General features: G+C 28.8%; 4 protein-coding genes and 1 long non-coding RNA gene across 11 annotated transcripts in view; 4 read left to right on the forward strand and 1 right to left on the reverse strand.

Moving 5' to 3' along the window:
- LOC143899827 (uncharacterized) overlaps window positions 1-16,284 on the reverse strand; it is a 32,207-nt gene that overhangs the window by 2,585 nt on the left and 13,338 nt on the right. The gene's annotated exons all lie outside the window — the stretch shown is intronic.
- Window positions 92-4,075, forward strand: LOC143899816 (uncharacterized). Of its 3 annotated transcripts, none has more exons than XM_077410482.1 (9): window positions 92-261; window positions 391-510; window positions 649-766; window positions 2,007-2,094; window positions 2,280-2,441; window positions 2,532-2,622; window positions 2,954-3,090; window positions 3,593-3,725; window positions 3,810-4,075. In XM_077410482.1, the coding sequence occupies exons 1-9, from the start codon at window positions 118-120 to the stop codon at window positions 3,861-3,863; spliced, it is 1,047 nt and encodes a 348-aa protein (XP_077266608.1). In that variant the 5' UTR covers window positions 92-117; the 3' UTR covers window positions 3,864-4,075. The 3 variants fall into 3 exon arrangements, with proteins under 3 accessions (XP_077266608.1, XP_077266606.1, XP_077266607.1); XM_077410480.1 differs by having other exon boundaries at window positions 1,833-2,094; window positions 3,810-4,072; XM_077410481.1 differs by lacking the exon at window positions 391-510 and having other exon boundaries at window positions 1,833-2,094; window positions 3,810-4,070.
- Window positions 4,410-8,421, forward strand: LOC143899814 (uncharacterized). Of its 3 annotated transcripts, XM_077410477.1 has the most exons (10): window positions 4,410-4,694; window positions 4,765-4,850; window positions 5,181-5,300; window positions 5,400-5,517; window positions 5,822-6,083; window positions 6,292-6,453; window positions 6,539-6,629; window positions 6,926-7,062; window positions 7,434-7,566; window positions 7,758-8,421. In XM_077410477.1, exons 1-10 carry the CDS (start codon window positions 4,646-4,648, stop codon window positions 7,824-7,826), a joined length of 1,227 nt encoding a protein of 408 aa, XP_077266603.1. In that variant the 5' UTR covers window positions 4,410-4,645; the 3' UTR covers window positions 7,827-8,421. The 3 variants fall into 3 exon arrangements, with proteins under 3 accessions (XP_077266603.1, XP_077266602.1, XP_077266604.1); XM_077410476.1 differs by having other exon boundaries at window positions 4,413-4,850; window positions 7,758-8,419; XM_077410478.1 differs by having other exon boundaries at window positions 4,417-4,850; window positions 7,754-8,416.
- LOC143899817 (odorant receptor 9a-like) lies at window positions 8,542-12,411 on the forward strand. Its single transcript, XM_077410483.1, has 9 exons — window positions 8,542-8,805; window positions 9,075-9,194; window positions 9,315-9,432; window positions 9,639-9,900; window positions 10,138-10,290; window positions 10,389-10,479; window positions 11,547-11,683; window positions 11,979-12,111; window positions 12,210-12,411. The coding sequence occupies exons 1-9, from the start codon at window positions 8,662-8,664 to the stop codon at window positions 12,261-12,263; spliced, it is 1,212 nt and encodes a 403-aa protein (XP_077266609.1). The 5' UTR covers window positions 8,542-8,661; the 3' UTR covers window positions 12,264-12,411.
- LOC143899818 (odorant receptor 10a-like) lies at window positions 12,722-16,134 on the forward strand. 3 transcript variants are annotated; one of them, XM_077410485.1, is made up of 9 exons: window positions 12,722-13,103; window positions 13,401-13,520; window positions 13,622-13,739; window positions 14,007-14,268; window positions 14,427-14,579; window positions 14,708-14,798; window positions 15,225-15,361; window positions 15,609-15,741; window positions 15,845-16,134. In XM_077410485.1, exons 1-9 carry the CDS (start codon window positions 12,960-12,962, stop codon window positions 15,896-15,898), a joined length of 1,212 nt encoding a protein of 403 aa, XP_077266611.1. In that variant the 5' UTR covers window positions 12,722-12,959; the 3' UTR covers window positions 15,899-16,134. The 3 variants fall into 3 exon arrangements, with proteins under 3 accessions (XP_077266611.1, XP_077266613.1, XP_077266612.1); XM_077410487.1 differs by having other exon boundaries at window positions 14,190-14,268; XM_077410486.1 differs by lacking the exon at window positions 13,401-13,520.

Below are 16,284 nucleotides of genomic sequence, written 5' to 3' on the forward strand. Positions count from 1 at the left end.
CTATATAATTTCGCACCCTTTGCGACAGGTGCAACTATAGAAATAATCAATGGAGGGTTGTCTATTGCATCTCTTTGTACGATGTCGCAGTTCTTTCGGAGAAACTGATAAATAATCATGTTGGAAAATTTTTTGCGAGAATACCATACCAACTCGATATTATTGTCGAGCACAGGTCTTTGGCCGTTTCAAAATAAGCTCGTGAAAACTTTAATATGGACTTTCTGCTATTTAGTTGAAATGAGTTATTATCCACTTGAGGTAATGAGTATTAATCGACACATTCTATTGAAACAAAAAATACTTTCAAACACTGATGTTGACTTTTATTATTTTTTATCGTACATATATAAGCTATAACATCTCGTATCACATATACATTTTATACAGATATTACTATTGTATGATCATTCGGACGATGCACAATTAATTTTTGACGGTTGCTTCCAAGTTTTAATCTCGACCTCGTTTGTCGCAAGACATTTGAATGGCATTTTGAATTATGATAAGGTACGGGTTTCAAAAATCGTGTTATTTTTTATAGCACAATTTCTTTTTGATTATGTTTACTTCGTTTATGTTTTGTTAAAACTATTTGAGATATAATATATATTAAATCGTTTCTCCACGTTTTTCTGTTATAATCAGTTGCGATGGATGTGCGAAGCCATCGACGAGCACTGGAATATATTTACGGATGATATAGAAGTTCGAGTCATGAAAGAATATTCCATGCTGTCGCAAAAATTGGTAAAATTTTATTTAAGTAAGTACACATATTGCTAAGAATGAAACGTTAATGTCATAAGCTGATAGAATAATATAATGTAAAAGTGTAAGAATGTTATACGAAATTTTAATTTTATAAAAATAAAATTGACTGAGAAATCTAGATTTCTATTGTAGGCCAGTCATGTTAGACTAATTTAGGGGGTTAACCTTACAATTAATCTTCCCAGGTTGCAACCACTATGAATCGCTTTGATTTGAGGTGCTATAAGTGGGATTTATTTTGCTTCGCAAAATTAACGCGCAATAAAAAGTTATTAACAATATTATCAACAAAAAACACGATTTTTTTATTTTTTCTTAAATATCTCGAAAACCAAGCAAGATAGGGTAACTAACTCGGATCTCGAAAACCCTCGATTTCATCGTTTTTTTTATGTTGCGCAAGTGATTTTTTTCTAAAAAATCGGTTGCACTATGAGAAGTATTCTTTGTAGTTGTCATACAATGTGTGATTTTTTGGAGATTTTTAATTCCATTTTAAATGACGGAAAAAAATCACCGGCGCAACATAAAAAAAAAAACGATGAAATCGAGGGTTTTCGAGATCCGAGTCTCGGACGGCGCGTGCAAGCTAAACGACTGACTTGACGATAAATGTTGTTCAGATCATTATTGTAGATAATTTTACGCTTTACAAAAAAGTACTTATAGTTAGTTACCCTATCTTGCTTAGTTTTCGAACTATTTGAGAAAAAATAAAAAAATCGCGTTTTTTTGTTGATAATATTGTTAATAACTTTTTATTGAGCGTTAATTTTGCGAAGCAAAATAAATCCCACTTATAGCACCTCAAATCAAAGCGATTCATGATGGTTGCAACCTGGGAAGATTAATTGGAAGGTTCGATGTCTAATATGACTGGCCTATTGTTGGAAATTAATGTATTACGAAAGCAAAATAAAATTTAATAGAATTTCTTTGCTAAGTACAAATCCGTTGCAAATTTAAACGGTGATAGAGCTCTAGAACTGCTTATAAATTAATATTAAAGAAAAATTGATGTTGAATGAATAAAGCATTTTTTTTTCATAATATTACAGTACTACTTTATATCACGTTATTGGTGCTCATAATAACGCCATTAACACCAATATTGCTAGACATTGTGATGCCTCTTAACGAATCACGTCCGCGATTCTTCGTCATCGAAGTCGAATTTAGAGTAAATAAAGATGAATATTTTCTACCAATTTTTTGTTACATTTCCGTTCTAGCTATTGTGAGTATAAACATCACGGTAAGCGTTGATACAATGCATATCGCATGTACCGCGCATGCATGCAGCTTATTTGCGGCTGTCAGGTAAGCAGATGAAGTATGAAGATAAGACGTATATGATAGAACACGTGTAACGCTCTATTATTATTACAATTATTATTATTACAATTAACAAGATTCTGATTTTATATTATATATATTTTATATGTATATGCTATGTGTGTGTGTTATATGTATTTTATTTGATTTGTGCCAAATTTATTTCGCAGTAAGCAAATGGAAAATATAATGTTAAAAGTAAACGACAATAACAATGATATTAGGGAAAATAAGTCTAGTATACATAAGAAATTTGATTCGTGTGTATCGAGCGAAAAAATGATATACTGGAAATACGTAACATGTTTAAAAAAACATCAGCTTGCTATAAAGTAAGCAATTTTGGTTTTATATATGATACTGATATAATGTTACAGCTTATACTCAAAAGTTAATTTGCTAACATTATTTCTATCCCGTAGGTTTGTTGATGTATTAAATTCATCGTATCAAGTATATGCATTAACTTTTTTAATAATAGTTATTGGAACCATGAGTGTAATTGGACTTCGAGTAAGTATTATAATTGCATATATAACATGTAATATACTCTCTTCTAATATATATATATAATATAAATTCACCATCATGTAAAATAATAAAAACTGTTATACAGCTGGATTTCTATATTTCCTATACATTTGAGATCGAGTCAGATTGATTTTGATTAAATTTCTATTTATATGTACAATTTTTTTAACGCAATTTATTGAAAACTCAATTAAATATTAATACAAAAATCTTACTAATATTTACATTCTATAAAATTAAAGTTCTTTATTTAAAATAATAGTGTAATTATATATATTGTCAATAGTTATGTAATACTTCTTATCTGTTATAGATCCTTTATATATTAGATCAATTGGAAACAGTGATAAAGTTCGTGCTTATATTAATGGTATCATTGAGTAGTCTGTTGATCACATGTTACTCCGGACAGAGAATAATGGATGAAAGTCAGAATATATTCTATGGAGCGTAATAATTATTTTATACCATAACACACGTATTGGAGTTTATGCAGCTTTTCTTCATACAGAATTATGCAGCAATAATTTTTTCTATAAGCGTAGCATAAGATTGCTTAAATGTAAAATTTAATTTAACCATTGCCATTTAAAATAGTTTTGATAAAAAACATAATTTAAAATTTTGATTAATATAGAAGCAACAAATAATTTAAGTACTTTAAAATCTTGTAATGTTTAATTAAGTAATCTTATAAATTCTTTTGTAATAAATTTTTCTCACACACATCTGTCATGTTATATACGTAATGACAATCGCGTCTGGAAAAATTTTATTGATTTTCCCCTTCAGCATAATATTTCCTGAAGAAATAATAAATTCTTTTCAAGTATCTATCATGTTACACGTACTAACAATCGCATCTTGAAAAAATTGTTTCAATTTTCCAATTGTGAGAATAATTTCCCTTAAAAATTTAACTTGAAATTAATTATTCAATTTACGATTGCAGATATGCTGCAGAATGGTACAAGTTCTCACCTAGACTAAAATCTTTATTGATAATAACTCTTTACAGAAGTAGTACACCATGCGAATTAAAAGCAGGCAATATGATTCCGTTATCCATCGCGACTTATGCAACGGTAATTAAAATACAGTAAAGACACTTTTTTTATGACAATGTTATGTATATTAATCTGCAATATAATTTATCCATTCATTTTAAGGTGGTACGAATGTCTATGTCTTACTACACAGCGTTATTATCAATACAAGACTGATTATTGAGCGTTCAGTTAGTTTTTCATCGATACATCTTGTTTTGTCTCAATGACAATAAATTAGTAGTAAAAAGTTTTGCGGTGCTATATTTATTCAATAATGCATTTATAAGTTTTATCAGAACAGATACTTCTTATGCGATTTTCATTAAACACAGTATTCTGTTATTCAGTAGTTGTATTATAAATTAAACTATTATAAAGCTAGTTTGTTTATGCTATGTGCTTCATTAATTTTATTGGTCAATTAAGTTTCCTTATTCCTTAAATATTTAAAATGATATTGATTTTTTATATTTGATATTATATTTTTCATGTTAATATCATTACTTTTCTTATATAACTTTGTGAATCTTTAAAATTGATCTTTGCTTTCTGTATCTTCTCTAACTTTTTCTATTATTTTGGTATATTATAATTCAACTGTAAGCTTGTTTTTCTTTCCTTACCCCATTTCCTGCTTGTAAAGTGAACTCAATTCTATGCGTGCAGTCGAACTACTTAAAACTAACAGTAAAATATTCTACCAAAAAGAAGAAAAATACATGAATAAGACAGGAAACCAGCACACGCGCCTACATTATTATTATAGTCACCGTCAATTTCGTGTTGTATCATGTAATAGCACTGCTATCACATGCCACTCTACAAAGTGATCAATAAACGTTATCTCACGGATGAAGAAAGTGGCGGTTTAGACACGCTCTGCCATCAGTGACGATTCCGGACATACTATAATTTCGTGTTATTTCTGCCGCGACTTTTTTTACACTGAGGAGTCAATGGCACGAGTGCCACGGTTCATTCTGTTGTTAGTCTTTGGACATTCAGGTACAAATAATCATGTTAGAAAATTTTCTACGAGAGTACAATATCAACCGGATATTGTTGTCGACCACAGGTCTCTGGCCGTATCAGGATAAACTCGTGAGAAGTTTATTATGGACTTTCTGCTTTTTGCTCGAAATAAGTTATTATCCATTCGAGGTAATGTGCATTCATTGATACATTTCATTGAGACAACAAATATTTCTAATCAGCGTTGAAAAATTGTTATAATGCTAATTAATATTTTTTATCGTACAACATATATAAATATGTATATGTAAATAAACAAATGTATAATAATATTGTACGTGTCGTGTGTACATGTGTGTTTGTAAGACATGAATTATAGGTTTCAAAGTAACATATTTTATATAACAATTAACGATTAATCAGAGAAATGCGTTAAGTTTCCATTTTAATCGCATTTGTAATATATACATATATATAATATATATAAATTTATGAATAATGACTCCATGTTATATACAGATATTACTATTCTACGATCATCCGGACGATGCGCAATTGATTTTTGAAGGTGGTTATCAAACTTTAATCTTAACTGCTTTTGTCATGAGACATTTAAAAGATGTTTTGAACCGTGACAAGGTATATTTAAAAAATTGCGTTAGGTTTTTTATATAGATATATTATATCTATACATATAATACATGTGTTAAATCGTTTTTTCATATTTATTGTAATCAGATGCGATGGATGTACGAAGCCATGGACAAGCATTGGAATATATTTACGGATGATATAGAAATACAAATCATGAAAGAATATTCTATGTTATCGCAAACATTTGTGAAATTTTATACAAGTGAGTACATATTGCTATGAATGGAACATTAATATCATATGCTGATTGATTAATGTAGTATGTATAAACAATTTCATGATTTAAGAATAAAGTCAATTGGGAGAATTTTTGCTACTAAAAATTAACGTATTATGAAAGCATAATAAAATTTAGTAGAATTTAATATAGAATTTAATAAAATTTGAAAAAATACTTATTAAGTACAGATTCGTTTAGACGAACTAAATTGTGATAACTTGAAAAAACTGCTTTATAAATTAATATTCTTGAAAGAATAAAACATCTGTCTTTCATAATATTACAGTGCTATTTTTTTCTATATTATTGGTGCTTATGATTATGCCATTAACACCAGTATTCCTAGACATAATAGTTCCACTTAATGAATCACGCCCGCGATTCTTTGCGATGGAAATCGAATTCAGGGTGAATAAAGATGATTACTTTCTACCAATTTTTTTTTATACTTTTGCTGTAATTGTGGCGGGTGCATTCATCACGTTAGGCGTCGATGCAATGCATATTGCATGCACTGCTCATGCATGTGGTTTATTTGCGGCTGTCAGGTAAGCAGATGTAGTCTGAAAATAACACGCGCATAATGTATGTAATAATAATAATATTATTATTGTTTAAACAAGATTCTAATTTTATGTATTATTTCCGCAAATGTATATATATATATATATATATACACACATATATGTATAAATGCTACGTGCTATATGTTTTCTATTTGAATTCCACAAAATTATAGTAAAATTTATTTCGCAGTAAGAAAATCGAAAATGTAATGTTAAAAGTGGACGACAATAACAATGATATTAGAGAAAATAAGTTTAATATAAATAAAAATTTTGATTTGTGTGTATCAAGCGAAGAAATAATATACCAGGAATACATAAGATGTTTAAAAAGACATCAACTTGCTATAGAGTAAGTAATTTTTGACAAATCATTGTCTTTTTTATGACATTAATATAATATTTCTACTTATACTCAATGTGTTAATATTCTATAGATTTGTGGACATATTAAATTCCTCATATCAAGGGTGTGCATTAGCTATATTAATATTGTTTATTGGGATTTTGTGTCTGATTGGACTTCGAGTATGTATTATAATTGTATACCTACATCTGACGTGACTTTCTCCTCTAATAGAGAATATAAATATACAATCATACAAAGTAATAAAAATTGTAAAATAGCTGAATTTCCATGTCCAACTTAAATTCTTTTATATAAAATATATAAATACGTAATTTTTTTTACCGCAAATGAAAGCTGTAAACTCTTTTTATACGAAGATCTTATTTTTACGTAATGTAAAATTAGTGTTTTTTTTTACTTTAAGTAAAAATATAATTATATATTACGAATACGTAATATTTTTAATCTGTTATAGATCATTTATGTATTAGATCAATTGGGAACATTGATAAAATTTGTGCTTGTATTTACATCAACATTGTTTTCTCTGATGATCACGTGTTACTCCGGCCAGAGAATAATGGATGAAAGTCAGAATATATTCTATGCAGTGTAATAATTATTTTACATCTTAACACGCATATTATATAGAGTTTATGAAGTTTTTCTTTAAACAGAATTATATAAAGCAATAAGTTTTTCTACAGGCACAGCATAAGATCTTTTAAATGTAAATTTTAATTTAAGTTTCATTCATGTATAATTAAAATATTAAGTTTTAATATAAAACGTAATTAAAAAATTCGATTAATATATTATAAATAACTTAAGTACTTTAAATCTTAGAAATTATTTTTTAATAAATTCTCATATGCCTACCATATTATACATACTTGCATCTTGTAAAAAAATATTTAAATTTTCCACTTAAGCATATTTTTTTAAAATTAACTTAAAATCAATTATTGAATTTATGATTGCAGATACGCTACAGAATGGTACAAGTTCTCACCTAGACTAAAATTATTATTGAGAATAACTCTATACAGAAGTAATGTACCGTGCGGATTAAAGGCAGGCAACATGATTCCGTTATCCATCGCGACTTATGCAAAGGTAATTAAAATATTGTAAAGTTACTTCTTTATGACAATATATTATACATTCTACCGGCAGGAATGCCTGGACATAATACATGTACATATACATGTACATATATGTCATATATCATATCGAAATGTCCAGGCATTCCTGCCGATCAGTGTACATTAATCTGTAATATAATTTATTCATTCATTTTAAGGTAGTACGGATGTCTATGTCTTACTTCACAGCGTTATTGTCAATACAAGACTGATTACTCAGTGTTCAATTAGTTCTTCACCAATCTTCGTTTCGTCTCAATGCCAATAAACTATTAAAGAGGTTTAAGATATTGTTTACTTACTTGATAAGTTATAGTTGCATTCAATCAGCAATTCTTTACGCTGTTTCAATTTTCGATAAATACACTTTTCGCCTAACATAACATTTCGTTATTCAGTTAGTTGTGTTAAATTAATCTATTACAAACCCAATTTGCTTATGCTATTTTTCTGTATTAATTTCATCGATCAATTATCAAATTTCATTATTTTTTAATTATTACAATATTTTAATATTATATTTATGTTAATATCATATTTAATATCATTATTTTTGTAAAAAATCTTTGAATATAATCTTTGCTTTCTGTATATCTCGCAAGTTTCTTTATTCCTTTGGATTATTATAGTTCGACTCAGTTTGTTATTCTTAAAATATCTCACCGTTTCCTATTTTCCTGCAAGATATTCTTGCAAGCAAACAGGAGACAGACATAAATAAGAGATGAAACCAGCACACGCGTCTACATTATTATTATAGTCACCCCTCAATTTCCTATTGTATCACGCAATCGAATAACATTATAACATGTCATACTGTAATATGTCGTGTCACTTTGCAAAAGGGTCTAATAAACAATATTTCAAAGATAAAGAAAGTGATGGTTTAGTGTTAAATATTATACACTCTGACATTCGCAAATTGATGAATTGACAGTGACGATCGCGGACATTCTACAATTTTGTGTTATTCGCACCACGACTTGTACGCTGAGAAATCAATAACATACGTAGCATAAGCGTCATTCTGTTGTCGTCTTTCAATGGGGAACCAGGACGAATAATCATGCTAGAGAATTTTCTGCGAGAGTACAATGTCAATCGGGTATTTTTGTCGCCCATAGGCCTTTGGCCGTTTCAAAAAAAATCCGTGAGAAATTGTTTGCGAACTTTCTTCTTTCTGCTCGAAATAAGTTACCTTCCCTTCGAGGTAATGCGCGCACGGACCAACATATTTTAAATCGAAGAAATACACATTTATGTTTATAATTTTAAATCCTATTTTTTATTGTATGACACATGTATACTATAACGTCGACAAGTCTTATATATGTGTTCTATCATAAAAAGTGTATAACGTAACATATTTGATATAATAATTAGTGACTGATTAAACGTACACACACAAAAGTAACATAGTTCTCATTTAATTAATCGTGTATAACTATAATATTTTACGGATGACGATCCAACGTGCAGATAATGTTGTTGTACGATCATTGGGACAATCCACAAATGGTTTTTGATGCCAGCTACCAACTTGTGATGTCGATCTCTTTCGCTGGGCGGCAACTGAATGAGTTTTGGAATCACGACAAGGCAAGTTTTTACAACTATAACGCGTTACATTTGCTTTTCCTTTTTACTTACGTTTACTGCGGTAAAACTATTTTCAGACCTAACATGTTAAACCGTTTCCATGTTTGTTGCAATAATCAGTTGCGATGGTTGTACCAAGCTATTGACGAGCATTGGAACTTATTTACGAACGATATGGAAGTTCGAGTCATGAAAGATTATTCCATGTTGTCACGAAAATTTACGAAATATTACTCGAGTAAGTACACGTTACATTGCAACGATGATGTTGAATGTAGTGCCACATATGCTGACAGAATAGAGTAATATAATTAAAATTAGTAAAGTATTTTTCAAATTTCAAACGTTTAAAACAGATTGTTTAAAGAGAAACCAAATAATTGTGTGTGTATAAATACTTTAGATTAATATTATTAAAAGCACTTCTTTTTCGGGATATTGCAGCGTTAATGTTTAGCATAATGTCAATATTGACATTGATACCATTAACACCAATATTGCTAGACATCGTGATGCCTCTTAACGAACCACGTCCTCGATTTCTTGCAATCGAAGTCAGTTACAGGCTTAATAAAGATGATTATTTTTTACCAATTTATTGTTATACTGCTTTTACAATTGCAGTGGGCGTAAACGTCGTAATGGGCGTTGATGCAATGCACCTCGCATGCACCGCTCACGCATGTAGTTTATTTGCCGCTATCAGGTACATCCATTGCAAATATGATTATAATTTAAATGCATGTATATATATAAGGTGTACATAATATATAATATAATACTAATATTGTTATAAGTATTTTAAAACACATTAATTTTATATAAATTTTTCGCACATGTGTTTTATGATATATACATATATATATATATATATATATATATTCGTGTATTTCTTATATATACACATATTTTATTTAACTTTTGCGAGATATCATATTTACAGTAAACAGGTTGAGAATATAATTTCGAACGCGAATAATAAAAATAAAATTAGCGTACGTCGACACGGCACAAATATGGAACTTGATTTATTAAATGAGGAAATAATATACCGGGAATACATAATATGTTTAAAGAAACATCAACTTGCTATAGAGTAAGCAGATCTTGTTAAATTACTTCTTAATTATCTCTCTATATATAAAATGTCCCCCCGCCCTCTTTCTCTCTCTTTCTATATAATTTCTATTTTAGGTTTGTTAATACATTGGAGTCATCATATCAAGGGCTTTCACTACTTTTGTTAGCTTTGCTTATTGGAACTATAAGTTTGATTGCAGTTCGAGTATGTATTATAGAAATCATTCACATAGAATGTCATGAAATATAAATATGTCTCACAAAATCATACAAAAGAACCAAAATTAGAATATACACGGAGAGAATTTTTTATATTTTACCCTTAAATTCACTACAAACTTGGGACAACTTGGCAACCAAGGAAATTTTTAATATAAAAAAAACATTTTACAAACGTGATAAAAATTACCAAGCAGATTGGTAAATTTTGAAAAATTATTGAAATTTCCCAGATATATTTTAGTAAAATTAATCAAACATATTTCATATGTTAATGTAATAGATATATATTAATATTTTTTATTATGGTAGATATTAATCAGAATAGCTCGCATAAAATTCTTGGTGGTACATGTTGTTCCACAACTACCATGATTTCAGTGTAAATTTTAAGAGAAAATTCTCTCCGTGTAGTCGACTTTTAGGTATATTAAGTTATCTAAGCCAAATTATCAGAACACAAAAAATTTTATATTTGCTAATTATTTGCTATTTTTTGCTCACATTATTAAAAATTTACGAAGGACTGGTCCAGTCCTTCGTAACTTTTTAATAGCTGGAGCAAAAAATTACTTTTAAAAGCAAAAAATAAAAAATTAGCAATATAATTCCATGTAAAATTTTTTGTGTTCTGATAATTTGGTTTAGATAGCTTAATATACCTTCGACTTTTCCCTTTTCTCTATCCTCTATATCGAGTTAATTTCTTTATATATAACTTCCTTTTTTTCAAACTTACATATAGATTCCAACAATTCACGTTTTAATTTTGTCAATAAAATTAAAAAATATATATGTCAAATTTGTACACAAAAATGTTGATTAAAATAAAATAAAAAATAAAAATTTGTTCAATATTGATAAAAGTAGAAAATTGTAATTATATCTTTGATATTAAACTCTGTATTGTTAAATTTATTATACGTCTAAAATTTAATTTTCTACGTATTAAATAAAATTATAAAATTTTGTCTTATTGTTAGTCAAATTTTATTACCGCGAATAGAAATATAACTATGTTTTCGATAATGTAATATTTTTAATTTGTTGTAGATCATTTATGTGTTAAATCAAGTGGGGGAAGTGATAAAATTCACGTTTATATTCACAGCATGTCTGGTGACTTTGATGATTGTATGTTACTCTGGTCAAAGAATACTGGACGAAAGTCAGAGTATATTCCATGGAGCGTAATAATTATTTTTTACCTTAACGTACATTGACGGTTATAAAAATTCTTTTAAACAAAATTAACAATAATTTAGCAGCACTTGTCAGATATATTGAACAAAAAATTCAATTAAATTTTGACTTAAAATACTTTCAATAGAACATAATTAAAAAATACAATTAACTCACAAAATATTAATGTGTAATACTTTAATGTGTAATACTTTTGCAACTACTTTAATTTTGACAAATTATCTTTTAATAAATGTTATTTAAAAAATTCAATTAAAGCTTGTTATTGATTTATGATTACAGATATGCTGCAGAATGGTACAAATTCTCGCCTAGATTAAAAACTTTGTTGATGATAACTCTATACAGAAGTAATGTTCCGTGTGGGTTGAAGGCGGGTAATATGTTTCCATTATCTATCGCAACCTATGCAGGGGTAAGTAAAATGTGCACAGCTGTTTAAGCTTCTTATACTAATGTTATGTATAAATATATATATAAAACAACTTAGGCTTCTTTCGTATTCTGTTTAAGGTAATACGAATCGCCATGTCATATTTTACAGCGTTTACATCATTCAAAGAGTGATTACTGAATTTTCAACTAACTCGTCACCGATATGTTTTTGTATGTTTGACATACTGTGATCTCAACGTCAATAAATTGTATTTCAATGATATATCTGCCTTCGGTAATCTTGAAACTTAATGTCATCTGCACATTTCCATTTATTATTTTCTCTATTTCTTTGAATTATTATATTTATTATATTTAAACTTCGGTATATATATATATATGATATCTAAACTTATTCTATTTCACTTTATTTCATCAACTATACTTCCAAAGATATATTCGGCTCTATTCGAACAGCTAAAGTACTTAAAACCGACTAAAAAACGTTTAGCAAAAAAGAGTTTCCAATGCAGTCGGAAACCAAGCACGTGTCTACACTACTATTATCGTTACCTTCAGTCATCTTGTTACACTGTACTGTACTATAATATGCCCATACTATATTTATGTTATAACTTATAACGTGTCTCTCGCACTAGAAAGATGTCTAATATATAAAATACTTTTGAAGAAGGTGAAAGTGATGGTTTAGTATCGATAGATAGACATACACTACCATTAAAGAAATGAAACTTTGACACTGGCAAAATTACTGACATCGCATGATATATACAGCATTTCTTGTGCCGCAATTTGTATGTTCCAAAATTGAGAGCATACTCGGCACATGTCATTTCTTTTTAGTACGTCGGAGAGTAAATATTAGTCATGCTAGAGAATTTTGCGCGAGAGTACAATATAAACCGAGTACTTTTATCGATCTCAGGTCTTTGGCCATTTCAAAGTAAGCATGTGAGAAATTCGTTACGAACTATCTACTTGCTACTGGAAATAAGTTATTATCCGTTTGAGGTAATGCGCCTTGATCAATACATTTCGGTTTGAGAAAATACGTATGTAGTGTTCATAATATTCCGTATATCATAATGTGATCATTTATCTGATTTATCATAAAGCAAATATAAGTATATAATATATTGCCGCGCACAAACGTTATCAGAGACATATTATAAATATGTCTGAATGTAACATACATATCTGACGCAATATTTAGTGACTATTAATTAAATAAGTAAAACAATTTACGAACGATCTTATAGTTACATATTTGTAACAAACTTAAATATGATAATTCAACGTTATACGCAGATGTTCTTGCTGTATGATCATTGGGGCAATCCACAAATGATTTTTGATGCCGGCTATCAATTTATTTTCACGACTTCTTTTACTGCAAGGGCATTGCATAGTATTTGGAATCAGAACAGAGTAAATTCGCAGAACTGAACACTGTCGTATTTCTCCTAACTATTATTATCTTAGGAAAATTGTTTTATGTTAAATCGTTTCCATGTTTGTGTTATAACCAGTTGCAACAGTTGTGCATAGCCATTGATGAACATTGGGACATATTTACGGACGATGTGGAAGTTCGAGTTATGAAAGATTATTCTTTGCTATCACAAAGGTTTACGAAACTTTTCGTAGGTAAGCATATTATATTGCTGTAATATGGAGTATCTTAGTGTCGATGACGGAATAAAATAATGTAACTGAGACTTTTATGATATAAATCGTGCATGACTATAAACAGTGTTATGATATTCGCTACGTCAATGTTAATACAAACTATGCAAGAAAAATGGAATTAAACAAAATTTTCACTAAAAACAGATTTTCTAAAGAGTGTCACTCTAAGATACTCTCTAGGTTGATATTATTGAATAAATACACATCTCTTTCGGGACATTACAGTGCTAATGATTCTTATACTAATGATATTGGTAGCTGTACCATTAACACCAATATTGCTAGACATTGTGATGCCTTTAAATGAATCACGTTCGCGATCCTTCGCGGTCGAAGTTGAATTCAGAGTGAATAAAGACGATTACTTTTTACCAATTTTTTGTTATACTACTGCTGTAATTCTGGCAGGTGTAAACATTACGATGGGCGTCGATTGTATGCATATCGCGTGCGCCGCTCATGCGTGTAGTTTATTTGCCGCTATCAGGTAGATTCATTACAGATATGATGATAATTTAAGTGCATATCATATAAGTATTTTAAGACACTAATTTCAAATACCTACATTTTCTGTACGTGTTTTGATATATAATATACATCACACATATTTAACTTTTACGAAATATCATAAATTCATATTTACAGTAAGCAAATTGAGAATATAATTTCTAAAGCGAATAATAACAATAAACCCCGCAAATGTGGATATCATGTAAATATGGAACTTAATCCATTAAATGAGAAAATAATATATCGAGAATATATAATATGTCTAAGGAAACATCAACTTGCGATAGAGTAAGCAGCACTTGTTCAATTGTTTCTTATATAAATATCTTTGTATATGTAAAATATTCCTCTATGTGTATGTATTTTTAATATAATATTACTGCTTATATAACCTGCTAACGTAACTTCTATTCCAGGTTTGTTAATATATTGGAGTCATCTTTTCAAGATCTTTCATTACTTTTATTACTATTGCTTCTTGCAAATATAAGTCTGGTTGGAATCCGAGTAAGCATTAAAAATTATTCCTATAAAATATCGTTAGTATAAATATGCATACAAGATAATTGAAACTGTTACATAGTCGAATTTTCTCTCTTTTTATTCCTTAGGGCTGAATTAATATTTTTGTACACAATTTTTTCTTGAGTCTCATATTCATATTCTAACGATTTATATTCTACCACCCTTGATGATAAACTAAATTAATTATGTCCTGATGGATAAAAAATACAAAATCAAGTTTGTACAAAAGAAATAAAATTCTGCATTTTTTTCAATACTGATAGAGGCAAACAATTGCAATTAGATCGATTTTTATCATCGATCTTAAATCTATCTCAATAACATATCTATATAACGTAAATTTTTTTATCTTAAATAAAATTATAATTATTATGCGGATAGTTACGTAATACTTTTTATTTGTTATAGATTCTTAATGTGTTAGATCAAATGCAGCAACTGCTAAAATTCATGCTTCTATTCACAGCGTTGCTATTCGATTTATTGATTGTGTGCTATTCCGGTCAGAGATTAATGGACGAAAGTCAGAACATATTTTATCGAGCGTAATAATTATTTTATACCTTATTATATATTACATATTATATAGCGATTTTAAAGCTATTTTTTTTACACAAAAGTAATAATTTAGCTATAAGCATTCATAAGATCTATTAACAATTTAATACAATGAATACTTTGACTTAAACTGCAACATACTTTTAATACAACACAATTAAAAAATGTAATTAACATACACAATATTTGTAATTTAACTACTTTCATTATTGCAAATTTGGCATATGTTTACAGATATGCTGCAGAATGGTACAAATTCTCGCCCAGAATAAAATCTTTATTGATGATAACTCTTTACAGAAGCAATACTCCGTGTGGACTGAAGGCAGGAAAGATGATTCCGTTATGTATCGCGACCTATGCGGCGGTAAGTAGAATGCGCAAAGTTGTGAAGCTACTTTTTACAAGAATATTACATACGCATGTACAAAGCAAAAAGCAAGTCATACCTTTTGTGTATTCGATTTAAGGTTGTACGAATGGCTATGTCTTACTTTGCAGCGTTCAAGTCATTCCAAGAGTGATTGCTGAATTTTCAATTAACTGTTCACCATACAATTTTATATGTATAATACATTCTGATCTGAATGTCAATAAATTGTATTTCGATAATATATTTAGTTTCGGAAAAATTTTACCATCTGTTTTTCTATTCTTCTACAATTTTTTCTGCTTGTTTAGATTATTATATTTGATCTTTGAACTTATTTAATTTCGTTTTATTTCATCATTTTCTACTTTCAAAGATGCTCGACAAAGATATTCGAACAGTTGAACTATTTAAAATCGACTGGAAATTTCAGAAGAGAATAATTTTCAATACGGTCGGAAAACGGGAAATCATCATGCGTCTACATTGTCATTCTCAATTATTCCGTAATGCAGTGTGCTATACTATATATGTCTATAC

This window comes from Temnothorax americanus, unplaced genomic scaffold, assembly GCF_048541705.1.
Source record: "Temnothorax americanus isolate GAGA-0224 unplaced genomic scaffold, ASM4854170v1 Scaffold29, whole genome shotgun sequence".
In the NCBI taxonomy this organism is placed as follows: Eukaryota; Metazoa; Arthropoda; class Insecta; order Hymenoptera; family Formicidae; genus Temnothorax; species Temnothorax americanus.

Coding starts and splice junctions, on each gene's coding strand:
- LOC143899817 (XM_077410483.1), top strand. CDS start 8,662: ATGCTAGAGAATTTTCTGCGAGAGTACAATGTCAATCGGGTATTTTTG. Junction 9,195..9,314: donor AGTTTTGGAATCACGACAAG/GCAAGTTTTTAC, acceptor TGCAATAATCAG/TTGCGATGGTTGTACCAAGC. Junction 9,901..10,137: donor AGTTTATTTGCCGCTATCAG/GTACATCCATTG, acceptor TCATATTTACAG/TAAACAGGTTGAGAATATAA.
- LOC143899816 (XM_077410480.1), top strand. CDS start 118: ATGTTGGAAAATTTTTTGCGAGAATACCATACCAACTCGATATTATTG. Junction 2,442..2,531: donor AAACATCAGCTTGCTATAAA/GTAAGCAATTTT, acceptor TCTATCCCGTAG/GTTTGTTGATGTATTAAATT. Junction 3,726..3,809: donor CCATCGCGACTTATGCAACG/GTAATTAAAATA, acceptor ATTCATTTTAAG/GTGGTACGAATGTCTATGTC.
- LOC143899818 (XM_077410485.1), top strand. CDS start 12,960: ATGCTAGAGAATTTTGCGCGAGAGTACAATATAAACCGAGTACTTTTA. Junction 14,269..14,426: donor AGTTTATTTGCCGCTATCAG/GTAGATTCATTA, acceptor TCATATTTACAG/TAAGCAAATTGAGAATATAA. Junction 15,742..15,844: donor GTATCGCGACCTATGCGGCG/GTAAGTAGAATG, acceptor ATTCGATTTAAG/GTTGTACGAATGGCTATGTC.
- LOC143899814 (XM_077410476.1), top strand. CDS start 4,707: ATGTTAGAAAATTTTCTACGAGAGTACAATATCAACCGGATATTGTTG. Junction 5,518..5,821: donor ATTTGTGAAATTTTATACAA/GTGAGTACATAT, acceptor ATAATATTACAG/TGCTATTTTTTTCTATATTA. Junction 7,567..7,757: donor CCATCGCGACTTATGCAAAG/GTAATTAAAATA, acceptor ATTTTAAGGTAG/TACGGATGTCTATGTCTTAC.